The sequence below is a fragment of the Lissotriton vulgaris genome, chromosome 3_1 (genome assembly GCF_964263255.1).
Source record: "Lissotriton vulgaris chromosome 3_1, aLisVul1.2, whole genome shotgun sequence".
In the NCBI taxonomy this organism is placed as follows: Eukaryota; Metazoa; Chordata; class Amphibia; order Caudata; family Salamandridae; genus Lissotriton; species Lissotriton vulgaris.
The window spans coordinates 286796658-286813821 of NC_141689.1; the positions used below are offsets into that span (position 1 = coordinate 286796658).

General features: G+C 44.1%; 1 protein-coding gene across 1 annotated transcript in view; it reads right to left on the reverse strand.

Annotated features, from left to right (window-relative positions):
* Positions 1 to 17164, reverse strand: part of ATP8B1 (ATPase phospholipid transporting 8B1) — a 496708-nt gene that overhangs the window by 89319 nt on the left and 390225 nt on the right. Inside the window, exons 20-21 of the mRNA XM_086960445.1 lie at positions 14530 to 14605; positions 7714 to 7810 (exon numbers count right to left, since the gene is read on the reverse strand). Coding sequence (XP_086816571.1) covers positions 7714 to 7810; positions 14530 to 14605 — 173 coding nt within the window. The remainder of the gene's footprint in view (positions 1 to 7713; positions 7811 to 14529; positions 14606 to 17164) is intronic.

Consider the following 17164-nt stretch of genomic DNA (forward strand, 5'->3'; position numbering starts at 1 on the left):
ATCACAATTTCTGTTATGGTAAAGTCACAAACATACCCTAAATTAACCTGTGTGTAGCCATCTGGTAGCTTTGCACAAGCAATCAGGTTTAACTTACAGGCACGTAATGGGGCGTACGCCACATTCAGCGACCTAGCTAGACTTGCAGAACAAAGTACCTAAAATCCTGTTTTGCTTAGCATTGTGTGATCCTATATTGGGGATGTGTTGTCCAGTTGAGGGTTCGAGGAGCTGTGAGGCTGTGATGCATAGTCGATGAGGGAATTTAAGTGCAAAGTCCTGCGCCGAACATATGCTACGCAGCAGTGGTTCAAAAGAAGCTGTAGGGCTGCAATGCTTAGTCTTGCGTCATCATTGAGGAAGCTGTTGACGAGGGGCTTGCGATGTGAAGGGCTCGCGATTTGAAGGGCTCACGACGTGAAGGGCTCAGTCCAGGATGCATCATGCAGCACCAGTTCCAAGGAACCATCCTGCTGCGATGCAAGGTCCTGCATTGTGGATGCATTGTGCTGTGGCGGTTCTGAAGCAGCTGCAAAGAGATGCGTCATGCTGCTTCAGTTCTGCTCACAGGACCATAGCTGGGGTGGCAGAGCACCTTCCAGCCCACTTCCAAGAGTCCAGGACTGGGGTGGCAAACCCGGTGGGGGGGCAGGATGCACAGCAAGTAGATGCCAGGTGTTGGGTTTAAGATGGTTAGAGCCTTTTCTATCCCGGATCAGCCAACAAGCCCTTGGAGTCACTGTAGTGGTACTGTGACCAAGATGAAGGCCCAGTCCTTTCCCTCAGGCAGCATAGCAACAGAATAGCAGTTCTCTTTCCAGAGTAGCACAGCTGTCCTTTCAAGTTTTCCACAGGTCCTAAGGCGAACTGAAGAGTTGGGTTTGAGGGTCCGTTATTTATACCTGGACCCCACTCTAAAGTAGGAGAAGGTACTGGAGATTTTCAACCCCATAGGTGTTTGGAATTTCCTGCCTGCCTTGTCGAGGGTCACAAAGGACTAGGGTCAACATTCTTTGCGAGTGTGCTGTGCATAGCCTTTGTGCAAGTGCGGTAAGTGACAGCTCCTTCCCCTCATCAGGTCAGAGGTGGCCCATCCTACCAGCTACTATTCCCCTTTGTCTCACTGTCTGAGAGCAATACACAAAGACCAACTGTCAGCTATACCTAATCATATGACCCAGGTTACAGGCCAAAGTCGTTGGGACAAGAAAATGCTAACTTAATAAAAGGCATTTTTAGAAATGTAACTTAAAATCCAACTTTACCAATAAAGAAGGTTTCAAATTACATGTGTATAGGGCGTGGCTTGGATAGACATCATGGTGGTTGTCTGTTAGATGAGCTCTGTCCCAGCAAGCCCAAAATCCCCCAAAATCTGTTTTTAACCCCCTTTGGGCAGACCAGTAGATCCGGCAGAGACACACTCGATCCACAAATTGATGCCAGGGAGGCGGCGCACCGAGCCACAGCACTTCCCGGCCCGACCTCGTGGACCGCCCGTGGTAGACGGGCCTACATTGCCTCGTGGCTGCCCAGTGGTCGCAAGCGCAGAAGACGGAAGGCGTGGCTCAACTGGTCTGAGCAGAGGCTGAGCAATGCGCTGCACAGCCAGGGCTCCTGTGGCGAGGCCGCATGTGGCACAGTGGTGCGGCGCATGCACAACCTGGAATGTCGACGCACCAGCGCTGTGGGCCGTCCTAAGTGGAGCTGGGCCCAGCAGCAGCCAACGAAAGGTGTGTGATCGTAGGCAGATCTGCCTTACCTCACTGGCCCCACCCTTTGAAGCCCAGGGTGGAGGCCCAATCTCCCCTACTCGGGCGGCAGCTTGGTCAAGGTGGGGGGGGTTTGCGGTGCCGGGGCCTGCCCACTCCGGATCTGTAGTGACGCTTGGGGCTGGAATTTAGCCTGGGAGTGAAGCGTACACCCCGCCCACTTCGCCTACATCTTTGGACCATGGCCTCTTAACCTTGAGTGCCCGAGTGGGGGCTTATTGCCTCCTTGAGGCGCTGACCCGACTGCAGTGAGGTAGGCCCGTAGTGCAGCGTGGATTTCTCCAACTTTTAGGTGCGCTGCTGAACCCCACTCCTCCTGAGGTGCGGGAGGAGCCTGGGGTTGAATCCCGGACTGGGCCTAGGTGGCAGAGACACCTGGAACCTTCCTGGGCAGGGGGATATCTCAGGACCCTAAGCCTGTATGCCTCCCAAACGCAAAACAAAGCGTTTGGCAGCACCGGAGTCTACATTAACAGGAGGGCACGTGGGTGGACTCTGAGCTGGGGATCCAGCGAGTAAGGCCCCAGTAGAGAACCCACTCTGTGGTCTGTCCCTGGGTGGCAGAGGCGGTCGGGCTTGGCCCAGTGCAGCTTGTGGCCTGGGGTGGGCTGGTTCCATGAGACCTGGCCCCCAGTAGCTTACCCAGATATACTCCTCAAGTTTACCAGAGTGGTGACCGGACCAATCAGGGGACACGCTAGTGGTGCGCGCAGGGAATGGTGACACCTAGCCCCCAAGTTGCTCTTCTAATCATTATGATGAAGGATAAGCCCTCCGGCACCACCAAAAAAGCATAGCACCTTAGATCAGTTTATAGCCACCCCTGGCGGTGCCGTCAGTGCTGAGAGTGGGGGCCCCATCATGGACAATGCAGACCTGCGAACCGTGTTCACTCAGGCCCGTGACACACTGGATGCAAAGATCAGTGCAGTGGGCTCAGAAATATAATTTTTAAGACAAGACCTCAGGAAAGCTGTTGACAGCATTACTGAAGCAGAGACCAGGGTATCGGATGCGGAAGATATTGTTGCAACTCTACAACAAAAGGTCAACAAACTTACAGTGGTGGTGCAAGAACTGGTCTCCTGGGTGGAAGATGCGGAGGGTTGCTCCCAGCAAAATAATATCCACTTGATTGGCTTCCTGGAGGAATGCGAAGTCACCTACATTGAACGCTTCACCTACACAATGCCTGAATCCATCCTGCTAGAAGACAACTTATCCCCCTGTTTCGTTGTGGAGTAGGCCCACCGGGCACGGACTGAGGCCCCCCGGGGAAATGCCCCGCCCCTTTATCGCTAAACTATTGAACTTTATGGACCGGGACACCATCCTTGAGTTCTCCAGGGGGGTCACAAAGAGAAACAAGTCTATAACTCGCACACCATCATGCTTTTCCCCAACTATACTTGACTGGTCCAGCAGCAATGCCAGTCCTTACCCGTGGCTAAGCACAAGCTCCGAGAGCTCAACATACAGTACATGTTACTATACCCGGCCCACATGTTAGTCATTTATAAGTCCTAATCACTGTTCTTCGATACTCCTGAGGTGATTTTTGCTTGGATAGATGAGGCTGGTCATCTCAAGCCACACACTCCACCTCCACTGGAATCCAACTCCTCACAAGGTAACCAACGAACGCGTCCGAAAAAGTTCACCTCTATGGCACAGATCACGATCCAATTGGCAATCTCAGGCACAAGGTGAGGAGTCTTGACCACAGGGAAAACGTGGCGGACACCAGCTATGTTTTCCAGATACTGACATTCGCTCGTTCAGAGTATATGGTCCACCCATGGATCACCATCAGGCTTGGAGACTAGGATTAAATCCTCCACCACACCCTTAACAATCATGGTTGAGGACATTAGGAAGTTGGGGAACCATTAGCGGAAATTATCCCGAGTCCCCGTTTGGGGACCTGGGAGAATTACTGCTACGACAGATACTAAACGTTTGAGGAAGTATTGGGGTGCGGGCAAAGATAATAGGTTTTCTTATATAAATGTTTGCACAGTTCAGGCACAGGCATACATTTAGTCGTTCTTCCACATTAGCCTTGCTTCTGGTATCCCCCCTGACACATAGATGGCTGTGCACACCACTAACTCTCCCAAGGGTGGACTTAACATCCTGACTTGGAATGTCTGTGGGGTCCTGGATAAAATCAAACGAGGTGCTATCTTGAGACTGGTCATACAACGTACGATTCCCTACAGGGTGTCCAAAACATGGTCCGATTCCGGTGGACTCTACACCATTGTGACAGGTATGTTATACGTGGAAGCACTGGGTCCCAGCAGGTTCCAAAGTGAATTCCTACGATCTCATATGTCCCTCCTGGGCACACATCTCTTAAATGTACTCCATGAAGCCCTGGAACAGTGGATTCTTCCCAAGGATTGGAGTCATGCAAAAATTGTGGTGTTCCACAAACCAGGTTGCCCTTGCAAGGAGCCTTCCCTGTACTGCCCCATTTCTCTTTTAAACTTCAAAGCTAAACTACTGGGCAAGGTACTTGCAGATCACCTCCATACCCACATCCATGAACTTGTCCATCTGGATCAAGCAGGCTTTATGCCTCACAGATCCACTAGAAACAATACAAGGAGAGTCCACAATGCCATTGCGAAGGCTTCAGAACTTGGACGTCCAGCAGCCCATCTGTTGGCCGATATCGACAAGGCATTCGATTCCCTGAGTTGGGACTAGGTCTTCCAGATCCTCCAAGCTTCATTTCGGGCAGTTCTTCCGCTCATATACACAACTTCGCTAAACCGATCTCACAACCTCTGTCCAAGTGGTGGGCATATGATCGGGGAACTCTCAATTCGCTAGGGAACAAGGCAGGACTGTCCACTTTTCCCGCTGTTATTTGCCTTGGCCATAGAACCCCTGGCAACATGGGGTAGGCGTGACCCCCCTGGAGCGGGGATTTGACTGGTCAATTGAGGCAGACATAATTGACTCTATGCAGATGATGCGCTGTTTTTCCTTACAGAGCCAGGATTCTCCGGCCCAATAATCCTACAAATTCTCTGTGTTCTGGGAAACATCGGGTCTGGGCTCGAATTCATCGAAGTCAGTGTTGTTCCCTGTCTGCAGAAACCAGGGGAGAAGAACATGGGCAGCTCAATTTTCCCACGACCCAGAGGGTTTCCAATACCTTTGCATATTGTTCAAGCAAGTCCACTAATATCCCCTCATTGCTCTCCTGTATGCGAGATAAAACGAAGAGGTAGTCTTCCTTAAATCTATCCTTGTATGGGTGGTTCACTGGGTGACATAATCCAGGGAACAGTCCTGAAGACCTTCCTATAGCTGCAAACGGAGTATCACCTCCACCGCAATCAATTCTACAGATATTTACAGCTTAGGCATGCGTTGAATCCAGTGATCCGTCCTCTGGAGGGGTTGCTGGAATTCCACCAAATGGCAGGGTGCCTGCTTATGGCGGATCTGGGGCACTCAAAATCCATCAAGTCTATCAAACCCTAGTCATACACAATCATACAACATTAAACACAACACGTATGGCGTGGGAGGCAGATATCCTGGACCTCACAGATGACTACTGTACAGAGTCCCTAGAAAGTCCCTGGGGTGCAGCTATTGCGACACAATACTGTTGGATTCAATTTAAATATGTGCCTATACCTTATTATACACGATCAAGTCTCTGGTGCATGGGAGTTATACCGTCCCCTATATCTCTGATGCGGTGACGGGGAGGGGACCTTCTTTCACCTGGTATAGGGCTGCAGGTCTCTTCAGGCATATTGGTGAAAGGTTTTCGCTTGCCTAGAAAGGGTCTTATCCTGGCATCTCACCCATGAGCCCAAGTTATTTTTACTACACAGTACAGAAGGGATCCACTACAGACAGAACAGCACCTCTTGTTCCTTGGTCTCACGCCAGCCAAGAGGCACATTGCCAAACTCTGGAAAAGGACTGCTACGCCTTCAATTGGGGCTTAGAAGCGCACCATGGACAGATGTATGGGGGCAGAGATAGCAGTGTTCATGGCATGAGGTTGCCCACAGAAACATAAGAAGGTTGGGTCCTGCTGGGCAACATGAAGAGGCATTGACCTATCCCCTACACAACCGATAGACCCATCATAAATCAGTAAACATATACACCAGTTTCCGACACCCTCACGTGTAACAGTCTTGGCTATATAAGAGAACATTTACATTCCCCCCCCCCCCTCCCCTCGAGGTTGGGGAGCAAAGTGTACAGTCTGTGCCATGGTGGTTTTGTTTGCCTGCATTTTACAGGCTCATGTTGATGCTTGCTATACTGGTACCTTGTTGTAACAGATTTCTACTTACCTCTCAGTAATTGCTCCATCCACTACGTAATACAAACATCCAATAAAATGTGTTACATTTTTTTTACATGTGTTTAGACACAAAATTCGACATTCCCACATGCTCCCAATTGACAGCTATCACTTAATAAATGTAATAAGTTGACCCAATTTTATCCTATGGGAGAGGTAGGCGTTGCAGCAGTGAAAACATGAATTTAATAGTTTTTCACCAACAAAACATGGAACATTTAAAGTACATGTCCAACGTTTTAAATACACTGCACCCTGCCCTACTGGATGTTTAGGGCCTACCCTATGGGTGGCTTATATGCATTAAAATGGAAGGTTTTATGTCTGGCAAAAGGTTTGCTTTGCCAGGTCAAAATGGCATTTTAAAACTGTGCAAACAGACTGCAATGGAAGGCCTTAGACCTGTTTAGATGACTACTTAAGTGGGTGCCACAATAAGTGCTTCATGCCCACTAGTAGCATTTAATGTACAGCCCTGGGTACATGTGGTACAACTTTACTAGGGATTTACAAGTAAATTAAATATGTCAACTAGGTGTGAGCCAATTTCACCATCCCTGAAGGCGAGAGCACACGCACTTTAGCACTGGTTAACAGTGGTAAAGTGCACCAATTCCTAAGGCCAACAAAAAAGAGATCAGCAAAATTGGAGTAGTAAAACAAAAAGTTCAGGGTGAGACCACCCTTAGGATGAGATTTGATGGTATACCATAGTTTATTTTGAATCTTTACACAGGCCTGTCGAAATTGCCCTCAACATGGCTTCGTAGATTAACTGCTCTTCACACCAAGAGCTAGTTTGAGCCCCATTGTTACACTTCCATTCTTTATAGTGGGAGCTCATATTACTACAAAAGTGGAAAGATCCTGTTAGGTATCTAACAAAACACTCTTAAGTAACAACTACTAGAGACGGTGCAAGGATATAAGCGAGTAATTTGACATAGTGGATTTGCTTACACTTTTAATCCTGAAGCGGGTATGCCTATGAACTGATCAGCTCTAGCTGCTGACTGTATGGCAGATGTCCCGTCTCCAACACAATAGGGGTTTGACAGCTGGGCTGTCAAACATAAAATGAGACCCTATATTTCACAACTTTGTGAATTCATGGGGTGGGCAACTCATGGTAATTTGTTCATTTTCAATTGGTCAATGCAGTCTAGCCAATCCCAACCACTCTTCAGCAATGACTACTAGGTAGAAAGATCAGGTATAAATAAAAAGTACTTGTGTTTCATAATTATTTATTTAAACAAATTTACAAATACATTTAATGAAAATTAAATTTACCTTCATAACAATCACAATAGTCCTAAATAAAATTGAAAAGTTTAAGTAGATATGCATCTTTGCACCCATAATATTTAACACTATAATTTCATATTGGCTACAACTAATGTTTTGAAGATTTTGATGTAACAATTCGAGCAACAGCTACATAAAGTTCACTGTTTAGCATCAACATTGTTAACCACAAACAGGTATTCATCACAGTAACCTATGACCAAGAACAAATTGCAAAAGGAGCTACAGCATTCAATGCAACTGTACTGTAAGGTCTTACTCAAGTAAATGCAGAGCTTTACATACCAACCAAGAACCGGTGATGATAAGAGCACGTTTGTTCAATTCCTGATTCCCTTCATTTTGATATTGCTGGTTACCCATTCTTTTCTGAAGGAGAGCACTAAAAAACAAAACATTCCAAAGAGTTATATTTGTCATTGGTGTTAATTGTAAATCTATTAACTTTGCATCACATGCTACTGTGGGAACAGTAACAATGTACCATAGAGCTGTTCAGAAATCCTCTAAACAGTAGGTGTCATTCTCTACCAATACCCCTTGGGATTTCATTTTGCAATTCACACTTCAAGATTTACAGACCATTCTGAGGTATTCCTATATATTTTCCATGGTTCTGTTCCCAAAGGACAGCTATCTAAATGACACCAAAAATGCATACCATAAAGTCTCTCATCATCAAATACAGTTCAACCTCTAAATTAATATTCAGAAATGCAGTTTATTCATTTTACTAACACATTCCTCGGGTAGCTTTTCTAGAGCGGGAATCTTACATTGGACATAATTGTTTGTACTTAAATGGCACTTTATGCTGATCACATCCACTTTGTGTTGCAAATGGAGGTTGATACCTCTACTCTATCCTAACCATAACTCTTTCCTGGGTCTGAGCTTGTTTGCACAAACATGAACGGATGTCATGCATGTTGTGACATGCATGCAAATACACACTAATTAAATATAGGAGGCCACTTGCATTTCTATTGTTTGCTGACTCACAGAAATGCCCCTTTGCCATCCAGAACTGAGAGATTGAGAGCTTGGAGACGCTCGGGCATAGATACTCATTAGTAGAGCTTGTAACCTGTTCTTTGAATAACAAAATACGGATTATCGCTCCAATACCCACTTACAATATTATTTAAAATTTAGAAATAATTCTATTAGCAAATCATCTATGCAGAAGTGAACAGATAAGTAATGCTATGGTTTCTACAAATTCTTCTAGACCTACTGTGGTCAAAAAGTGACATACCATTCGCAAGAGGATACAATAAGCCTTAAGGAAAGCACCAGTGATAATGTTAAGCAAGAGCATAAACCACACATATATACAACCTGTGTTATTTAGTGTGAAACAATTACAGAGGCTATTTGTTTCCAGATATTTTTACATAACAAAAGGAGTTAACAGACTATCAACTTCTATGCAACTGTCTCACTAAATGAAAAAACAATGCAGTATATGAGTCACAATACATGTTCTGATACTAAATCTAATTTTGTACAAAAATCAGTCACTTATTTGTAAAAATAATATGTAGATTATATTATGGATGCTAACAATTTAAATTAGTGACAATTATTAACTACAATATTTATCACAAGCGAATACCCCATGTAAAAATACTGACTGAAAAATAAAGAAAGGTTTTTATAGTTACAATGTTGCCAACATGATTGATGCAAATTGAAAATGTTCAAAAAAGTTTGTACATCAGTACTTTGAAAAAAAACGTGTTTTTATTCAGCTATCGCACAGTATAAAATACCACAGTATGGCACGTATAGTAATAACACTAAAATGAGGACCATATAACTCAATACAGCCAACATTTTTTTTAAACATTCTTTTCATTAAACAACTGCTTAGTACACCATTGCAATAATACCGAGACAGAATGCCACCTGGCAATAGTGAGCAGGAAAGAGACATACAGAACTTACAGTATCTTATCGCTGCAGTACCGATTTCCAATCCCTTTCTGTTCCAGCACCTATCTTCCTACATAATTAATTCCTATATTTCTCCCATGGGTTCCAAATCTTCTTCCTATTTTTGGGGCACACTACTCTGATAGACCACTTTCTCCTCCTGCTGGTACCAATCTAGGCCATGCTCCCAGTCCCTAATATTTGGGGGGAGTGGCAATCCCACACTTTCGCGCAATGTTCCTCTTTGCCACCCCTGAGGCCAGCATGAGCCAAGATGTAATGTGCCTGGGCCAGTTTACTTCGTCACTTCCAGTAGGTGCCACCATACTTCCACCAAAACCTGAAGCCCCACTACATTGGTCATGACTGGGTCACCCAGGTCCGGTAGTGTTGAAATTTGGGTCCGGCCCAGATAGTATGAAAAAAGGAGCCCACCTACCAACAACGCCTAGCGCATTGGTCAGAGTCGCATCAACCCAATCTGTGTTGGTCCGGTTATATGACATCTCAAGGCATGCCTTAACTGCAGGTAACGGAATCGTACCTTATCAGTCATCTGATATTCTGTTAGTAAATCCTTGAAATTGATCATGGCCCCATTTCGCCAAATATCTCCAAGGCAATCTATTGCAATGAGGCTCCACCCATCAAAGCCCTGGAGGTGCCCCACCTCGCTCAACAGGTCGCATTCCCAGAGCGGGGTTTGGTTGGTCTATTTGGCCTCCCACCACAGTAGTTTTGTGGCTGCTTGCCAGGCCTGTACAACCGTCTGCGTGTGCGTTGGGAGAAATTTCTTGCAGCTCCTGCAATATAGTGCGTCCGGGTATCCGCCATTTCCAATGGCATAGCAGTCTATCAGATATGCTGGTTCGGTGTGTGCTGTAAAGACCCAGTCATTTATAGTAATGAGCTGGGATGCCAGATAGTAACGCCTGATATCAGGAACCACCAGTCCACATTCATAGACCTCTCGTTGAAATGTATGCAACGCTATGCACGGACTACCTCCCTCCCACAACACGCTGCAACGCTCTCCCACAATCACCCAAAAAAACACATTTGGGACCGGATGCATAGTATTGTGTAGCACAGGCAAGGGAGGGCCATCATCTTGAACAGGTCCGCCCAACTCATTTGAAAGACTGGGAGCCATCGCCAATAGGCCACATCCTCCCACAATCTCACCAGTTGTGGCAGAGGATTCAAGGCCATGAAATCCTTCTCAGACTTGGTGACCCAAATATTTGAATTCCTCTCACTGTACCAGTGCCGCATAAATGGACATGCGAGGTGGGATCAAGCCGGCCAAAGGAAACACCAGAGACTTGTCCCAATTTATCTGGTAGCCTGAAAAACTTCCAAAAAGTTGAAATATATTAATGGAGTCTGAATCATCTGGTGGGGCTTGTGAGCATAGAGCAGAACATCAGCATACAGAGAGATACTCTTCTCCCAGCTGCCCCAACATCAATACCATGGACTAGAGAGTCCCTACGCACAATACAGCTAACATTATGCCATAAGCATACAGAATAATTTAACAATGCATTAGGCATTATTATGTTAAATGATCATAGAATTGTACTTTATATGTCATTTTACATTTTGTACCAGACATCACAAGAATGATTAAAATTGTTCGCCTTTTAAGAAATACATAATTATTGAAAATATATTGAGGTATGCTATGATAGAGTACAGACAATGAGTTCAGAAATAGGGATTGAGAGAGAGAGAGAGAGAGAGAGAGAGAGAGAGAGAGAGAGAGAGAGAGAGAGAGAGAGAGAGAGAGAGAGAGAGAGAGAGAGAGAGAGAGAGATTGGGAGAGAGAGAGAGGGATTGGGAGAGAGAGAGAGAGAGAGAGAGAGAGAGAGAGAGAGAGAGAGAGAGAGAGAGAGAGAGAGAGAGAGAGAGAGAGACTGACTGACTACAGGTAAAGTGCAGGGTGTACAGTTCATAGGTGCTGTTTAAGAGGTATGTGAGTGCAGAGCTAGTGGTGTGTCTGCATGACTTTAGGATTGAAGATGTGCATATGGTAATGCAGCATGCTTTTGGGTACGCAGAGTGCAGCAAATTAAAGCTAGACCAATTGGCTATACCAGTGCTTGTTAAAACTGTAACAAGTTATTTTTCTGGCACATTAATGGTCCTCCCGGTTATCACGATTACATTAATACAACTGTGCCTACAGTCCTCCATTTATTGATGTTTATTTCAATTCTTTTTAGAGTCTCTTTCTACTTTTCTGTAGGAAGCTGGCTGTTTATCTTTATCAATAGTCTGGTATTCTTGAAAAGTCGAGGGGTTCCCTTATAAGTGGAAGGGGCTTGCTCTAGCAATCCCAAGGTGCTCCATTAGGGGTAGTGTGATCAAGCAGCCTTATGCTTAACCAAGACGAGTGCAACACATTTGCAAACTTACACTATGATCAATAAATGACACGACTCAAGAAGATACACATCAATTATAAAAACAGCAAGTATCTTTATACTTCTGAGTTTTGCTATGTTATCTTATGAAAGGAAGAACAAGTTCAGCAAACCGGTTTAGTACAGCAACTTACAAGACCAAGTAGTGGGCAAAGTCCAAGGCAGCACCAGCAGGACACCACAAGCAGCATGAGGGCAGCCGCGTGAGGGTGCAAAACATTGTTGGGAGCCCACTAGATTTCCATGGAAATCAGTCCCTGTTAAAGGAGGCTGCAGAGTCTGGCTCCAGGTTTTGGCAGTTCCGATGGCCTCAGAGTCTTTTCTTTTGAAGTTTCTACAGGGTGCAGGGAACAGTTATGCTGTTCTTCAGGAGGTCTTGGTCTTTATCAAAGGCAGGCAGTCCTCCCAGGTTTTGGAGGCACACAGCTGCAGGATGAGTCTTCTTTGGCGCTGGTTCAACAGAGAACAGCAGCAGGACAGCAGGACAGCAGGGCTGGGGCCAAGTCAGATGCACTCTTCAGTCTTCTGCGGCTCTTGTAGGTCATCAAAATCTGCTTCTCTGGTGCCAGGGGAACATTAAATACTGAATTTAGGGGTGTTAGGGGAGTGTAAGGTAGCAGCCAATGGGCTACTGACACTTGGGGTCACTACACCCCCTATATGACCACATATAGGGGGTGTGGGCAGAAAAATGTCCCAAAATTTCTAGGTGTGCCTTCACAAAGATTGCTACTTCTGAAAAGGCGTGTCCACCTCACAGTTGCCCACTTTAGGAGGGTACTTGCCTGGAGGTGGCCTATCTGACTAGCTAATTTTCCTGCCTGTCCAGGTGCCAAGGAGGTCCCGAACAAAGGGAGGCAGCTTCCTCTTCTGTGAGGGTAGCCAGATTTGCATTCCAAAGGTAGCAGTTCTTTAAATCTTGCCAGCCCAGACAGGCTAATCAGGAGGTCATCCTGTGGGAGGGGGTGTTACACCGGAGAACGAAACACTCTCACCCAAGGAGGTCAGGACAGCATCTCGGGTAGCAAGCTGGCAGAAACAAGTCACAAGGACACCAGAGACTAAGTTTTAGGGGCACCTCTACGTTGCCCTCTGGGAACATGTATTCTTAAATACAACACTGATATCAGTGTGGGTTTACCTAAAGGAGGTGTTTGATACCAAGCATCCTTATTTTCAGTGAGGCCCCCATGTAGCTGGGGAACTCGTTTTCACATTGTCCAGCACGCCTTAAGATGGCTTCACTGGTCACTTGTACTGGCAGTAATAGGACTTGGCAGCACAGGGGTATATCTGCTCAGGCAGGTAGGCCCTCACATGTAATATTTAGCACCCTACCTTAGGGCTGTTAGGCCTGCTGTAGGAGTGACATACAAATATTACATGCAGTGGCAGGGGACAAGGCACACAGGGATGTGTGACATGTTGTGTTTTCACTTTGTCTCCAACAAGACATGCAGCTGCAATGGCAGTCTAGCATGTGATTGGTGAGGCGTCCCATTGGGTGGAACAATTTGTGCTGCAGCCCTTAGGGGCCCTCTACAGTACCTCAGGTCCTAGGTAAAAAAGGTACCATTTACTAGGGAGTTAGAGGGTGCTAAAGGTTTTCCCAATTGGGGGAACAATTGCACTTTTGTAGGAAAGAGCTCTGGCACTGGGTACCTGGTTAGAAGGAACCAAGTGCATTTTGAGCCAAAATCGCATCATTTACCTGGAAAAGAGCAGACGAGACCATGTCAAAAAGGGGCACTTTCCTACATTAACTCTACTAATCTTTCTCAAAATCCCAAGCATATTAAATGTAAGGTTATAACAGATATCTGTGTAACGCCATAAGGTTACTGGACTACTTTCTTTACGTTCCAGTCTAGAATAATTATTTACTTCCAGGTCGGTTTAAGACTTTTAGACATTCCAAATGACAAATATAACCTTCAGTTTCACCATCATTGAATCCTGGAATCATGTATAGTAGCATCATCTAGTCACACTTACAATATAGCGTGTTGAGGATTTAGAAGAGCAACAGAACAGCAGCCAAAACTGAATCTGGATAAGTGGATAGTAAAAAATAGCTACGCACATTAAAAATTGGATGTCAGAAGATCTTTCATCAGCTTTGGGCATCATGGTGCTCCATGCACACCAATGTTCACTGGGTGATCATGTGGAACCATGGCACCAAGTACACAGCTCTAGGATAGTTTACGCCCTAGCTTCAACTCTGAGGCTAAAAGCCCCAGATCATGGATCATTACTGCTCCTTTTCAGTACCTAGTAGGTAAGACAATCCCAACTTTTAAGGCACCATAACGTTAGTGCCCTAGTAACAAAGTTGAGTTTATTGCCAGGAGTGCTATTTTGGTTACACAGTTATTGAAAGTTAGTTTCTGTGCATGGATCTAGCAATACATAGCATAGAATGTTTTCTAATACAGCATTAGAGGCACTCAAAATAAACCAGTTTGACACAGTGAAGCTCTGGCACAAGGGCCTGATCAATAGCAGAATAATCTGTACATGAGGACTACTATAATTTTCCACAATAAAGTGAGAACATTGTTAAATGCAAAAATGGAACCCAGAAAGGAACAATAATCCTGCCACTGGATAACTAAAAGACGGCATTTCAATAAATCACTTAGCAGTATAGATGATCCTCGTCAACATGTACAATTATTACAAAAGTTGATGCACACTAAAGAATATTGAGAGGCACTCTTTGTCTACTTACTTAATATCCTCTCCATAGCAGATAGTCATATCATTGTCTAAAAGCTCACAGGAATAGCCAATGTTTTCTGCCGTTTCTGTAACAAAAGAAAATAATAGTAAATATTCTTGATAGAATTTAAACATGTTTTATGCAACACGATAGCCTCCTCCCCTATGCCCATGTGAAAAAACTGTTTTAATGCTCACTTCAACCCACCATCAAACAAAAAGGAACCTATAATATTATATATGTATAATCAAAATAAATGTTACTCCATTTTAATTTAAATAGTGAGGGAGGGTTAACAAAAATGACAGTGTATTCGTCCCACACAATGCAAATGTATATCAAGTCAAAAACTTGATTTAAAAAAAAAACAATTCAGGCGCTTAATCAGTTTAATAGACAATCCAATTTTATTTGTTCACAAGCCTTTGAACTAACCCTATAAATAAACGTGAATGTACTAGCTGGAATATAAAGATCTTCACAGTTTTGCCTACTATCTCATAAATTGTAATGATTTTAATTTCCTATTCAATCTAGTACAATTAAGTGCCCCTTCAGGACTCTGACAATTCATGGGGCTCCATCTGGACCATCCATTTTTCAAATTCACTCGTGGTTGGAGAGAGTTGCCCACAATTTGATTCGTTATAACAAATCAAAACATAAAACAAATTATACACAGACAAACTTGAGAGTTCTTAACCATTACACATTGAGTTCTAAAATAAAATAGTATTCAAACATTTCATTTAATTTTAAAAACAAACAAATGAGAGAAAAGGTCAAAACTCACACCCAGGCCTGTTTTGCAACTAAAGTAATTAATGTGCTTCATTTGGAATTTGCATCCCTTAAAATTGTATAATTCCATTTGTAATGGAAAATAATCAAGGAGAGCAACAGTGGAGAAAGGAAAGCATGGAAATAGGATTAAAAAGAACAAGCAAACAATTTTGATAGCAATACCTTAAACACCAAATGTATTAGCCCCTTAAGTGCAGAGGTTTTTCCATCTTCTGTGTCAATCCCTTATATACATTTGTGGTAGTACGGGATTATACCTTCATAACCTTTTTATCCACATAAGGGATCAATACCAAAAGGACGTACTCTTTTTCCAGCATCCTGGGATTATTAAAGTACCCATGTTTGGGAATTCCCTTGGAGGGCACCGAGAAAAAAATTGACCTAAATTTTAGTTTTTTGGGTAAAAAGTCCTGTACAAGAAATGATATTTTCTCCTTCTAAAAATGGCATGAACTAAAGGTTAACTGTGTGTGGCTCACCATAATTTCAGTTTTCAGAAACAAGCTGAACAGTGTTAAAAAAATAAAATTACCACTTTTTTTTTTTTTTTTTTAAAAAGGTAGTCTATTTTATGTTTATGCAATACAGCACATGCAGCCCATCTTCTACAATTGGTAAACTGCTGCGTTGCTCTCATTTTCCTTGATGCCACTTGTAATAACATGCTGCGTAATGCCAGGCGCGCAACACCCATTGGACTCAAAGGGCTTCAGCCCCCCCCCCCGTTGTGTGTGTCAGCCCGGGACGAGAGAGCTTCCCAGGCGCGCACACAGCCGCACCAGAGTACTTCACAGGTCATTAAAAGACCTCTTGCTTGTTAAGGAGGCTTTGAGGGTTTTCACCCCTTCTTAGAGCCCCTGCAGCTCCACTCTACCTTTTGCTTGAAGAATCAACCCCTCCTCCCAGAAATCTTTTCCTAGCCCACCCTACCCACCCGAAATTTGGTACTAGTTGCGCCTCTGTGTAATGCTCTATACTTTTGTTTGGACCTCCCATAACACATTGACCAAGTACATATCTTCTTACACTACTCATGGTTTGTGTAGCTAGTTTGTTCTTTATTTTTAAGCACTCAATAGGAGTACTTGTGTTTTCAGGCCGTCTCAGTTGTACACACACCACTAAAATGTACGCACATGTACATAAACAAATCCATTTTGTTTTAGTAATATTAATATCCGTGAACATTAATTAGGTCGTTACACACTATGATATATGCAGGCCCTTCCATGGCAATACCAATAAATGCAATGTCAATGAACGCCATTAAATGCATACATAACAATACAATGTCGATATCAGTAGAAACAATGTCAATGTATGCCATAATCTATGCACTCATAATGTCAACAGCAGTAAAGACAATATTGATGTATTGCTATGACAACTGTACGCACAATACTGAGGATATTGGTAAAAATAACATCAATGACAGCCATGTTAATTGTACACATTTTAGCGAACTTGTATCATTGCTGTCGAATTCACACAGGGTGAACTCCCTATCAACACAGAGTCAGAGATAATCTCTCATCAAGGGAACCAGAACAAGCTTCTGGCAGCTCTCTGGCACTTGGTTTAGAGAGCATAGTGATCATAAATTGGTCGAGAAACCAAAATTACTCAAGAGATTACAAATTTCCCCCCGAAGGTACAGCACCATTATGTGCGAAAAGAGATATGGACATGTAGAGGTATGCATGGCCATACAGTCAGATATGAAGCTGAAGGCACAAAATCACACATTAAACAATCCAACGTTCTTTATAAGAGTAAATACCCTACCAAAAGTGAGATCATTTGAACAGATATAACCCTAAAAGCAGAGAAAGGTCCC